The 12,651-nt window shown below is 44.5% G+C and overlaps 1 protein-coding gene across 6 annotated transcripts in view; it reads right to left on the reverse strand.

Annotated features, from left to right (window-relative positions):
- The window catches only part of LOC122540641 (E3 ubiquitin-protein ligase DZIP3-like), a 119,139-nt gene that overhangs the window by 92,986 nt on the left and 13,502 nt on the right, over positions 1-12,651 (reverse strand). For all 6 annotated transcript variants that reach the window (XR_015751972.1, XM_043676638.2, XM_043676635.2 and 3 more), the window contains one exon: positions 2,266-2,353. Coding sequence is in view for 5 of the 6 variants with exons in the window: in XM_043676638.2 (XP_043532573.2) it covers positions 2,266-2,353 (88 nt within the window). In the remaining variant the exon portion in view is untranslated. The remainder of the gene's footprint in view (positions 1-2,265; positions 2,354-12,651) is intronic.

Genomic DNA, 12,651 nt, shown 5'->3' on the forward strand with positions numbered 1-12,651 from the left:
AATTTATCTGGACTGTCTCCAATGCCAGAATATCCCTCCTAAGAAACGGGCCCAGACTGTTCACAGTATTCCAACTGTAGTCTGACTAGTGCCTTGTATAGTTTTAGCAAACTTTCTCTACTTTTATATTCCGTCCTCTTTGAAATAAAGGCCAATATTACATTAGCCTTCCCTATTACCCACTGAACTTGGTGCTAACCTTTTGTGATTCATGCACAAGAACTCACCAATCCCTCTATCCTTTAGCCATATTCATGGCCACCAACTCAGATTTTTCTTCAGACTAACATTTGGGATCGCCTCAGCTCAAAACATTTCTCAACTGTGCCAAACTTTTACAAGGTCTTCAAGGAATCATATGCCACACGGATATTGATACATTGGAAAATTGTTAAGGTGATGATTGGAGGACGCGTGGTGCCTTTAAGCACCTACAAGAAGAACGACTCACCCTTAATGACATGTGTAAATTCTCCAACAAATCTATTCATTTCTTGAGACACATTTTCAACATGATATATGATATGATTGCGGACCCATAGAAAACTCAAACTACTAAGGAATTTCCCCACTCCAAAGTCATTTAAGGCATCTTAAGAGGAAAGGTTCAATTATCCAAGGAGCTGCAAAGATCGTACATTGTTTGCACTGTTCGGCCAAAGGGGTCACATGAACGATCCACAGGAACCCCATCTCATTGCGGATTGTTCATCCACCAGTGCTCAACTGAACAACCCCATTGGGGAAATGGATAATGCAAGGCACTTACCTCAGTGTCAGGAAACAAATAGAGCCATAGAATCATGGAGATGTACAGCACGGAAACAGACCCGACCATTAAGTGTATAAGCTGAAAAATGTGTTGCTGGAAAAGCGCAGCAGGTCAGGCAGCATCCAAGGAGCAGGAGAATCGACGTTTCGGGCATAAGCCCTTCTTCAGGAATGAGGAGGGTGTGCCAAGCAGGCTAAGATAAAAGGTAGGGAAGAGTGACTTGGGGGAGGGCCGTTGGGAATACGATGGGTGGAAGGAGGTTAAGGTGAGGGTGAAAGGCCGGAGAGGTGGTGGGGGCGGAGAGGTCGGGAAGAAGATTGCAGGACAAGAAGGCGGTGCTGAGTCCGAGGGCTGGGACTGAGATAAGGTGAGGGGAGTGGAAATGAGGAAGCTGGAGAAATCTGCATTCATCCCTTGTGGTTGGAGGGTTCCTAGGTGGAAGATGAGGCACTCTTCCTCCAGGCGTCGTGTTGCCATGATCTGGCGATGGAGGAGGCCAAGGACCTGCATTTCCTTGGCGGAGTGGGAGGGGGAGTTAAAGTGTTCAGCCACGGGACGGTTGGGTTGGTTGGTGCGGGTAATTTTTCATTAAGTGTATAAGTCCTGCTAAGATTTGTTTTCCCAAAATGCAGCACCTCACATTTATCTGAATTAAACTCCATCTGCCACTTCTCAGCCATTTGGCCCATCTGATCAAGATCCCATTGTAATCTGAGGTAACCTTCTTCACTGTCCACTACACCTCCAATTTTGGTTTCATCTGTGATCTTACTAACTCTACCTCTTATGCTCACATCCAAATCATTTATATAAATGATGAAAAGCAATGGACCCAGCACCGATCCTTGTGGCACTTCACAAGGCCCGAAAAACAACCCTTTCAACAGTCTCCAACCAAGAGATGTACAAATGGTTATATACACAAATGCACAATGTTAACAATGGGGAGTGGAAAGATTAGTGGCAGATATTGTCTCAAGGCACATGCATCTGAAATAGCTAATACTGAGGAGTCCCCAGAGCATCTTAAGATGATATAATTTGGACTTGGGGGCAGTAGGATCTTGGAGGAGTAAGACCTAACACCCACAGGCTCTTCATAGTCTCTGTAACAATGGCAATCATATCAATACAACAAGTTTTGAGAAGATTCGTAGCTCAGGTTGAGGTTCTGGATGTAGGTTTGCTCGCAAGCCTACATCCATATCAATGTAACCTGTAACTGGTTACTAATATGTAATAAACTGCATCTTGTTTAAGACAACACCAACAACTTCTCCTTAGACTACCAGTTAAGTTTTCCTCTCGCACACTAGACCAAGCAATCCCTGTAGATCCCTACAATTAAACAGGATGGTGGCTGCAAACCTACCCTGTTGAGGGGTGGTGGGGGGGGGGGGGGGGGGGGGGGGGGAGAGAACAATTCAGACGCACATACATCAGTTACCCGCATGGAGACATAACTGTAACCAAGATAGGAAGTTCCAACTTACACACTTCTTTTTCATTTCCCCGTAGAGTGTCCACAAGATTTCCATGGTCTGGATCACAGTTAAATCCACAGATTCATCTTTGCAGTTTCTACAGAAACAGGAGAAAAACACAGCTCAATCGAAGTCAATCCAAGTTAAAGTCAAACTAAAGCAATTGTTCTCCACTTTTTACTCTTTGTCCGACAGCCCCATTTTCAAACTGGGCACTTATATAGCAATATACAGTGGGAGACGAGTACGTGGTGGTAACACCAGAGGCCCACAATAATGCCATGCCCAGTCAAATCCCACCACAGTAGCTGGGGAAATGTAATTTCAATGAATAAATCTGGAATTGAAGACAAGTCTCAGTGATAGTGATCATGAAAATATTGTTGATTTCTGTTAAAACCCACCTGGCTCACAACACTCTTTTTGGAAGGTGATCTACCGTCCTTACCTAGTCTGGCCTACACATGACTCCAAACCCATAGCAATGCGGTTGACTCTTAACCATAGGTAAGAACTAACAATACTTGGAAATAACTGTATTACTGGAACTCTAATTGGAGGCACAGGTTGCTGTACTATAACACACGTTTCGTTCACATGAATTTTCTATAACACAATTGACAAACTGGGGACACAGTTTCTAAAGCGTGAACGTTTAAAATGTATACAGAGGAACCTCGATTATCTGAAGGGCATGGACGGGGAGTATTTCATTCGGTTAATCGAGTGCCGAATAACATTGTTTAGCCAAGCATCAGGACCTTGCGATCTTGCCAAATAATCTGATATTCGGATAATCGAATGTCGGATAATCAAGGTTCCTCCGTATTGGTTATAATGCATTTCCAGGCCCATTAGTTTAAATGTTACTGCTATTACACAACTTTCTTACAGCACGGGGTTGCACGTGTTGGACGTGTGTTGTGGTGAAACTGACTGTATGCAATTCTGGTCGAGTCAATATTTCATTTGCAAATCTTCCTTTTGGGCTCGAAAATAGCAGAGCCAGTCAATTCACTTGGAGATGGGCAACAAGTGTTGGCACTGCTAGTGATGCTCACATCCCCTGAAAAAATAAAGTGAAAAAAATACAAACACTCTCCAACCACTTCACAATCACTGTGTGGATCGTCAGGAAGCCTTTATATACTTGTTATATACTTTGAATGGTACAATACAGAATCCTCAAGCGGGTCATGTTGCTTCCCTCTCCTCCTTTCCTGACCCCATTGTCTCCATCCATTGGGATTCAGGGCAGCAGCTGCCTACAGCAGCTCACCATGTGGCACCATTCAGCCACAGCTGAAAGACGGGTGCCCCCTCAGCTAACACCCACACAGACCCACCTCCGGTAATAGCTGCTGCTGTGACCTGGAGGAAGTCCAAAGCAAACTAAACCCTCATCTCAAAATGAGTTACAAGCGAAGAAAGAAAATGAAGAAACCAAGGTGTTTCAGCCTGAAGGAGAGATCAGAGATCTTACAGAAACCTAAGTTTAAGAGAAATGTAAATCCAGCTTGTCAATTTTAAATTATATTGAGAGAGGAGGTTAAGGGGATAGGCTTGAACTAGTAAACAGATCATTTAGGACAAAAAAGGAAACTACTCTTCATTGAAAGGAGGGATCAACATATGGAATAGAATTATGGAGAGGCAAAAGCACTGGGATCATTTAAGGAACAATTACAGGCTACAAATGAGGAGCGTGTGATGGAGGAGTTAAGCGTGGAATGATGAGTCTTCTTCACCTATAACTACACGTGATCAAGGCAATACAATCCATGGCAGGTTTTCTCTTCCTTGTCCCTGGGTACCCTCTGGCCAGTGGTAGGTCACTGGGAAACATCTTCAAATGTATTGCACAGCGACAAGAGGACATCAGATTGTGAGCCAGAGTAGTCAATCAAATCATCTTCACTGGAGAAAACATGGATCGCCGAAGTATCCTATCTCTGAAGGGCTATTCCAAAGCTCTTTCCAGCTAATGAAGAATTTGGAAGTGTAGTCACTGTTGTGACACAAGGAGCCCACCAACCAAATGCTGCACAAAGATCCCACAAATAGCAGCATCATAACAGACAGACAGACAGACAATTGTGTTGCTGGAAAGGGATGTTTTATTTTTCTTAATTCTTCCATGGGATGTGGGTATTGCAGACAATGTCAGAGTCAGAGAGTCATACAGCACAGAAACAGATCCTTCAGTCCAAACAGTGCATGCCAGCCATAATACCAAGCTAAACTAGTCCCACCTACCTACGCTTGGCCCATATCCCTCCAAAGGAGAAAGTGAGGACTGTAGATGCTGAGTCGAAAAATGTGGAAAAGCACAGCAGGTTAGGCAGCATCCAAGGAGCAGGAGAACTGATGTTTCAGGCATAAACTTTTCCTCAGGGATTCATTCCTGAAAGGCTTATGACCGAAACGTCTACTCTCCTGCTTCTCGAATGCTGCCTGACCTACTGAGCTTTTCCAGTACTACACACTTTGACCCATAACCCTCCAAACCTTTCCTATTTATGAACTTATCCAGATGTCTTTTAAATATTGTAACTGCATCTGCATCCACCACTTTCTCTGGGAGTTCATTCCACACATGAACCACCCCTCTGTGCAAAAAACGTTGCCCCTCATGTCCTTTTTAAATCTTTCTCCTCTCATCTTAAAAATATGCCCCCTAGTTTTGAACTCCCTCCACTTAGAGAAAAAGCCCTGGTCATTTACCTTATCTATGCCCCTCATGATTTTATATACCTCAATACAGTCACCCCTCAACCTGCTACCCTCCAATGATTGAAGTCTGTCTGTTTTTATATCTTAAACCCTCCAATCCTGGTAAGATCCTGGTAAATCCTTTCTAAAGGGTAGCTGTGCATCGACCACATTACTGTGGGTTTGAAATCATGTATAGGCCAGACAACAAAAGGATAGCAGACTTCCTTCTCTAAAAGACAGTAGTGAACCAGATGAGTTTCAACACCCATCGATTTAGATTTACATTTACAGATTTTAATGTTATACTCCAGATTTATGAGGTGAATTTAAATTTCACCTGCTTCCATGATGGGACTTGAATCTGTGCAGCACAGTGGCTCAGTGGTTAGCACTGCTGCCTCTCAGTGCCAGGGACCCAGATTTGATTCCCGCCTCTCTGTGTGGAGTTGCACATTATCCCATGTCTGCATGAGTTTCCTCCCATATCCCCAAGATGTGCAGGTTAGGTGAATTGGCTATGCTAAGTTGTCCCATAGTGTTCAGGGATGCGTGGGTTAGTACATTAGTCAGGGGTAAATGTGGAATAATGGGGAATGGATTACTCTTCGGAGGGTCAGTGTGGACTTTTTGGGCCATAGGCCTGTTTCCACATTGTAGGGATTCTACATGCCCCAGGTCATTAGCCTGGACTTCTGGATTATTCAGCAATAGCACCACAATGCCATCACCTTCCCCAACAGGAGACAGGAGAGAACTTCTCTGTCCAGTTTCCAAACAGGTGTTGACGCGATGAGCAAAATGGCCTGCCTCTACACTGAGGAGATTCTACATTGATGATTCTGTGGTAGGAGGTCGCCCTTTTACATCCACATGACAGGTCAGAGGCAGAGTCTTGGTTTCACACCTGATCTGAAGTACAGAGCCTCAGACAGTGCAGCACTCCCACAGGACATCAATAGGAGCTCCAGCTTGAATGTGGAGTTCTCTGGGTAGGGGCCGGAGCCCACGACCTTTTGAGTTGCAGGCGAGAGCGAAATCAAGAAAGAGGGAGCTGCAAGCAGCTCCCCCGCAGAAAGAGAAAAATAATTTTGATATGAAATGCTAATGGAAGGTTGTTCACAGGTACCTCTCGGCAGCTGTCAGCAGATCTGCTACTTGTCATATTGAAAAAAATATTCCAGGGGGAGATGTAATGCAACAATGGAGAGAAAATAAGCAACGATAAAATGACAGGCTCCCCACTAGTGTTGAAACACTAACCCACACGACATGCTGGCAGAATGCCTATCTGCCCACTCAATTCCTGCCTGGCAAGCTCCCAAGCCCACAAGACTGTGAAGAAGAGGGCATTTTCCCGTAAGGCAGGGGACAAAGTGAAATCACACAGAGTGCAGGAATACTTTATCTATGCAGCCGGGAAACTCTCTTGAAACTGACAGGAAGCAAGTGGTAGACCAGCTAGCCCCAAAACAAATCGTGCTTGTGGTTTAAGGATGGAAATGAACATGAGTAACATTTGAGGACTCTGGGTCTATACTCGATGGAGTTTGAAAGGTTGAGGGGGATCGAATTGAAACATACAGAATACTGTACAGAGTAGATGTTGGGAAGATTTTCCATTGATAGGAGAGACAAAGATCCGAGGGCATAGCCTTAGAGTAAAGGCAAGACCTTTTAGAACGGAAGAGTGGTGAATCTGTGGAATTCATTGCCAAAGAAGGCTGTGGAGGCCAGGTCATTGAGTGCATACACGACTGAGATAGACAGGGTGTTGAGTATCAAGGGGATCAGGGGTTACAGGGAGAATGGGGTTGAGAAACTTATCAGCCATGACTGAATGGCAGAGCAGACTTGATGGGCTGAATGGCCTAATTTCTGCTCCTATGTGTTATAGAACAGACAGTCCCTAAAAAAGGAGGGGGGGATTTTTACATTCTCTTTTGAATACAGAGCAGTGAAAGTGAATGAGGCAGATTTCACCTCAGTTGGTTGTTTGGCCACTACCATCAGACCAATCATCTCAGGGTTGGCCATGGAGTCTTAGTTCCTTGTTGCTCTCTAGTGACACTTGCAACAAATTTCATGTGTACTCAAGGCGTGTTTCGACTCTCCCAAAGTCTCAGAAAAGTCTCAGACACGCGGCTTGGAGATCAGATGGCTAGTGGCGCACATACAACTCTACTGAGCTAAGACTAGCCCCTTTGTGAACACCCTACCCCAGTGTTTCCCAAACGTCTCCCAATTCTAATGCTATTTTAGTGCCTAAATTAGCCTTAACCCAACCATAGAGTGGGATGGATGGCATCGGAGGGTTAAGAGACCTGTGAAAGTGGAGGCTGCGATTGGAAATGGAATGGTATAATTCCCAGATATTTTAAGCAAAAAAGAGCCCACCTTTCCAGAGGGTTTTGCAAAATGCACCAATAGGCCTCAAAAAAAAACAAACAAAAAAAAAAACAGCCATTTGTGGCTACATCCATTATTAAAAAATGGCTGAGAAGATTTAAAGGGGCCACTCAGTTATTGAGATTCAGGCAGGGCTCTGTGGTAGACACTGCTGCCTCAGAACCCAGTATGCCAACTTTGGGAAACCCTGCTCCACGCCAAAGTTGTTTTGACTGAACCTTCCAAACATGTGACCTCCACTAGCTAGAAGGACAATTGCATGTGCAAGCAAACATCAGCACCTCTGAGATCCCCTTAAAGGCACACATCACTTTTAGGTGAGCATCTAGGTGAGATATTACTAAGTTGCTGGCAACTTTCCACTGGGTGACACTCTTGCTTCCAAGCTATAAGGATTAGAGTTCAAGTCCCACTCCAGTGCTTGAGCACAAAAGTCAAGGACAGAGGGAGTGAGCTTCACAAAAGTGGATGTGGGAAGGATGTTTCCTCTTGTGGGTCAGTACAGAACCAGGAAGTACCATTCCATTTCCAAAACTGAAGATCGTGTCACACTTAATGTCTCAAGTCCATTGTGACTCTTCTTGAGAAATCAAGGCTTGAAACATTAACTGTATCTGTCTCTACTGATGATGCCAGACCTGCTGAGTTCCTCCAGCATTCCCCGTGTTTGCTTCCGATTTCCAGCACCCACATAGTACTTTACCTTTGTTTGAGGAGACTTTTTGTTTCACTTTTAAACTCTACCTCAGAACAGGGCAAACGTGGAGTCACTGAATATTTTTAAGGCACAGATACATAAATCTGTGTTAGGCAGGAGGAATCAAATGTTATGGGGGTAGGTGGGTATGTGGGATTCAAAACAGAGATTAGCCATGATCTTACTGAATGGCAGAGAAGGCTCTTGGAGTAAACAGCCTATTCTGTTCCTTTTTCAAAAGTTAATAGGAATAATGCACTGTTAGAGATGCTGCCATAGAATCTTAGAATCCCTACAGTGTGGAAGCAGGCCATTTGGCCCATCAATTCACACCGGCCCTCCCCCACAAAGTGCATTCCACCTCCTACGCTATCCCTGTAACCCCACATTACCCATGGCTAATGCACTGACCCTGCACACTATGGGCTATTTAGTTTGGCGAAATCCACCTAACCTGTACATCTTTGGACTTTGGGAGAAAACCTGGAGCACCTGGAGGAAACCCACACAGACACACAGAGAACATACAAACTCCATATAGACAGTCACCCGAGGCTGGAATCGAACCAGTGTCCCTGGCACTGTGAGGCAGCAGTGCTAACCACTGAGTCACCGGTGTCCTTTGGAGGAGACATCAAGCTACCTACACAGATTGGTGCAAATGATCCCACAAAGCCGACCAGGGAAGACATTCCTCATTCCCTGGTCAATATTTAGCCCACATTCAACGTAAGAAACAAACAGCCTGTCGAGTCATTCATCAGTTTCCTCATTTCCCCTCCCCTCACCTTACCCCAGTTCAAAACTTCCAGCACAGCACCATCTTCATGACCTGTCCTATCTGCCAATCTCCCTTCCCATCTATCCGCTCCACCCTCTTCTCTGACATATCACCTTCATCCCCACCTCCATCCACCTTCCCCCCATTTATCTCTCCACCCTGGCGGCTCCCTGCCTCCAATCCTGATGACGGGCTTTTGCCCGAAACGTCGATTCTCCTGCTCCTCGGATGCTGCCTGATCTGCTGTGCTTTTCCAGCACCACTAAATCTAGACTCTGGTTTCCAGCATCTGCAGTCCTCACTTTTGCCTGTCTAGTCATTATCATACCGCTGCTGTGGGTGCTTGCTGTACACAATTTGAGGCCATGCTTCTCACATTACAACAATGACTACATTTCAAGCCAGGTGCCACATAAATGTAAGACTTTACTCTTCTTCTTTCATACTCATACACACACACACACACACTCCACCATACTGTACATCAGCTCAGAGTCACAGATCTCTGGGTCAAATTCCTAACTGCAGCAATGTAGCGAGTCACCGAGTAAAATCTCTTCTTTAGGGCAACAAGAAATGGGCAATAAACATTAGTTTTGTCAGTAACACCCACTCAAGAATGAATAAAATAAAGATGATAGATAACTGGCACGGACGGAGATAAACTGGATCCAGATTTCCAACTCCTGCAGTTTGCAATTATTTCCAACCCCCTTTGGGGAAGAGTTTAGAACAACTGGAAGAATTTTTCCAGACTAATTAATCACCTGCTTTCAGCTGTTCAATGATCCTTCTCGGACCAAAGGTCCATAATCCCTACTTGAGCACAAGGCCATCCCAGCTCAGAGCTACCTAGGCTTTGTCTCCTGCAGTATATAGTCTCCAAATAAGCTCACCAACTGGTAGGGCAGGGTGCAAACTCCAAATTTCTTGGGACAATAAAATGGCATTTGCTGAGAGGTTGCAACAGAATCCAACTCCCAATTGTCACAGCTAAAGAGTTTGATGCAAAGTAATTGTCCACAGAATGTTTTCCTTTAAATTCAGTCAGGAACACAATGTTCCAACCAAGTTGCAGGATTTTATTTGAGGGGAGGGTGGTGGTGGCAAGGGAAAGGATGTTTATGTTTGGGCAGACCAATCTAGGATTCAGGGCCTAGTTTAGGCTGCCAGAGGTTTTGAGCCACATCTTTGGAAATAAAAAAAACGACAAGCGAACAAAGCAAGGTGAAAAATGCGTGCATGGTTTGAGACCAGGCTGTGACGCATGGGCTGATCACCCTTGAAAGAGTAAGAACTTCAGAAAATACGAAGTTACAGCAGGAGGAGGCCATTTGGCTCTTCAAATCTAGCCCACTGGTCAATAAGCTCATGGCTGATCTGACCTGACCTTGACCTCCATTTTCCTACTTGTCTCATGTTATGCAATAGTTGTGTCCCTACCTCTGGATCAGAAGGTCCAGGTTCAAATCTCACCCACCATAGACAATATATTGTAACACATCTGAACAGGCTGATTAAAAATATCTACACCAAGGCGCGGTTTTATTTTAGGGTTCTGACAGTGCAGTGGTTGTGTTACTATCTCTGAGGCAAGAGTTTAAGTGCAACCTTTTCCAGGGTGTGTAATAACATCTCGGAATAGGCTGATTCGGAAATATCTGGATTAAAATCAAAAGTCTATCTATATCAGCCTTAAACATATTTAATGAACCCAGTCTCCTGATTGGGGGCGGGAATTCCAGACACTAATGATCAGAGAAGTAATTCCTTGTCATCCCTGTTTTGATATGAGAGAAGCCTGATTTTGAAAGTGTGCCTCCCCTCAACCTTGGATCTCCTAGGAGAGGAGACTCAGCATCCACTCTGCCAAGCCCCCTCAGAATCTTGTATGCTGCCTTTTTGACAATGCTCTGGGGACAAAGACTTCCACCTCTACTTACAACCCTCCAGGACTAGACTGGAGTCTCCATTAAAGCTTAATCTCTTCAGCACTGGCGCAACCAGCCAGAGTGAAAAAGCGCAGAGGTTTTGTTCAATTTGTTTATTGGTTGTAAAAATAGTGGTGACCGAGAATAAAGGCTATTTGACTGGGTAAGGTGGTTGGATGGGGGAGGGGGACTTCACGTGCTGAAAGATCCAGGAATACATCTAACCAGAGTAAGCAACCTTGTGTACTAACAAGACAAAGAGTTGAAAGGTACGAATTTTATTTTTATTGCACACAGTCATTAGCTGGGTGTTTAATTTTAACATAAAGCAATGGGTGTGAAAACTGCCGCTGGAACTCCTACACAATCTCCACAATGCTCAGGGCACAGCTCCAGCTCCTTTTGTCAACAGATTCGGTGCAAACCAAGATATCGCTCCTGTCTAAGAAGGACAGTGACAGCCTTCCCAAGGAACACAGCAACAGGAGAAGGTGAGATTTTGGAAGTGCTTTTAAGCTAAGAGAGGGACTAGACTAATTATGTAAGGGATTGTTTAAGGGCTGACCTAATAACTCAGTGGTTGTTAATGATAACTCTATGACAAGAGTTGACTGATGCAGATATTTTCCTAATCACATCTCTTATTACACATCTCTTGAGCAGTTGGGGCTTGAGCTCAGGGCTCCAAGTCCAGACATAGGGACATTCCCACAAGTGGATCAAGAGCCCTGCTTTGACTGACGCTTGGGGGAAAAGGAAAGCACGTCACTTCCTGGAGGGTTAACAAAATTGGACTGAAACAACAGAAAGGAATCCTGTTTTTATTTTCTTCTCCCCGCTCCCTATTCTGATTCAGAGCCATCGTTGTTCAATTCCTAAACCAACTCTTAATATTAACTTCAAGCGTTTCAAGAGAAGGTTAAGGGTGAATACCATTGGTGTACAACATATTAAATAGCGTGTAGAAGACAAATCCAGAATGATATTTTAAAGATTATCCTGTGCTGACATCATGGTAGCCAAGGAGAGGACCACCAAAGCTCAACCCTCAATACATAAACACTTCCCAGTCTAGATCTGAATGTGACCAATAGCTCTGCTTTAAATGTCCTGTCCTGCCCATTACCCTCAGCATTCACTCCTCCACTACTGACACACAGTGGCAGCAGCTGGTACAATCTACAAGATGTACAGTACTGCAGCAACTCAAGGCTCCTTCAACAGCACCTTCCAAACCTGTGGCCTTTACCTCGGAAAACATGAGCAGCAGATGCATGGGGACACCACCACCAAGACCCCTCCAAGCCACACAGCATTGTGATTTGGAACAATATCACGATTTCCTCACTGACACTGTCTGAAAAGTCTGGAACTCCCTCCCTCAGCACAGTGTGGGTGTCCCTATGCCATATAGAATGCAAAGGGCCAGGAAGGTGTCTTATCAACGCCTTCTCCAGGGACAATTAGAATTGAGTGACAATGCCGGCCTAGACAGCAAGGCCCACATCCTGTGAGAGGAAAAGGAAAGAGAAATTCCAAACAATCATTATCTTACAATAAAAAAAATTCTTGCTAATTTATCAGTTCTAAATGCAGCTTTCACTAATTGAAAATCATACCCTCTAGTCTTATTAACTCAAAATAACAAGGAAGTCATATTCAGACTAAAGGATGACCCATTGTATCACTGCATCTACAAAACCTGACTCTAGTGCTGTCAAGCTCCAAGGCTTTCATCCCATTTCCACCAAAGGTCAAGACCATCCCCAGCGCAAGAGTAGCCCAATGCAACTGTTTCGAACTCCAACAGGTGCAGCTTACACAGCACTTCACGGTCTGTGCTTAGCTCTAAAGCTAATAAAAAG

This window comes from Chiloscyllium plagiosum, unplaced genomic scaffold, assembly GCF_037043375.1.
Source record: "Chiloscyllium plagiosum isolate Xiang-an unplaced genomic scaffold, Cpla_swu_hap1 HiC_scaffold_29, whole genome shotgun sequence".
Lineage (NCBI taxonomy): Eukaryota > Metazoa > Chordata > Chondrichthyes > Orectolobiformes > Hemiscylliidae > Chiloscyllium > Chiloscyllium plagiosum.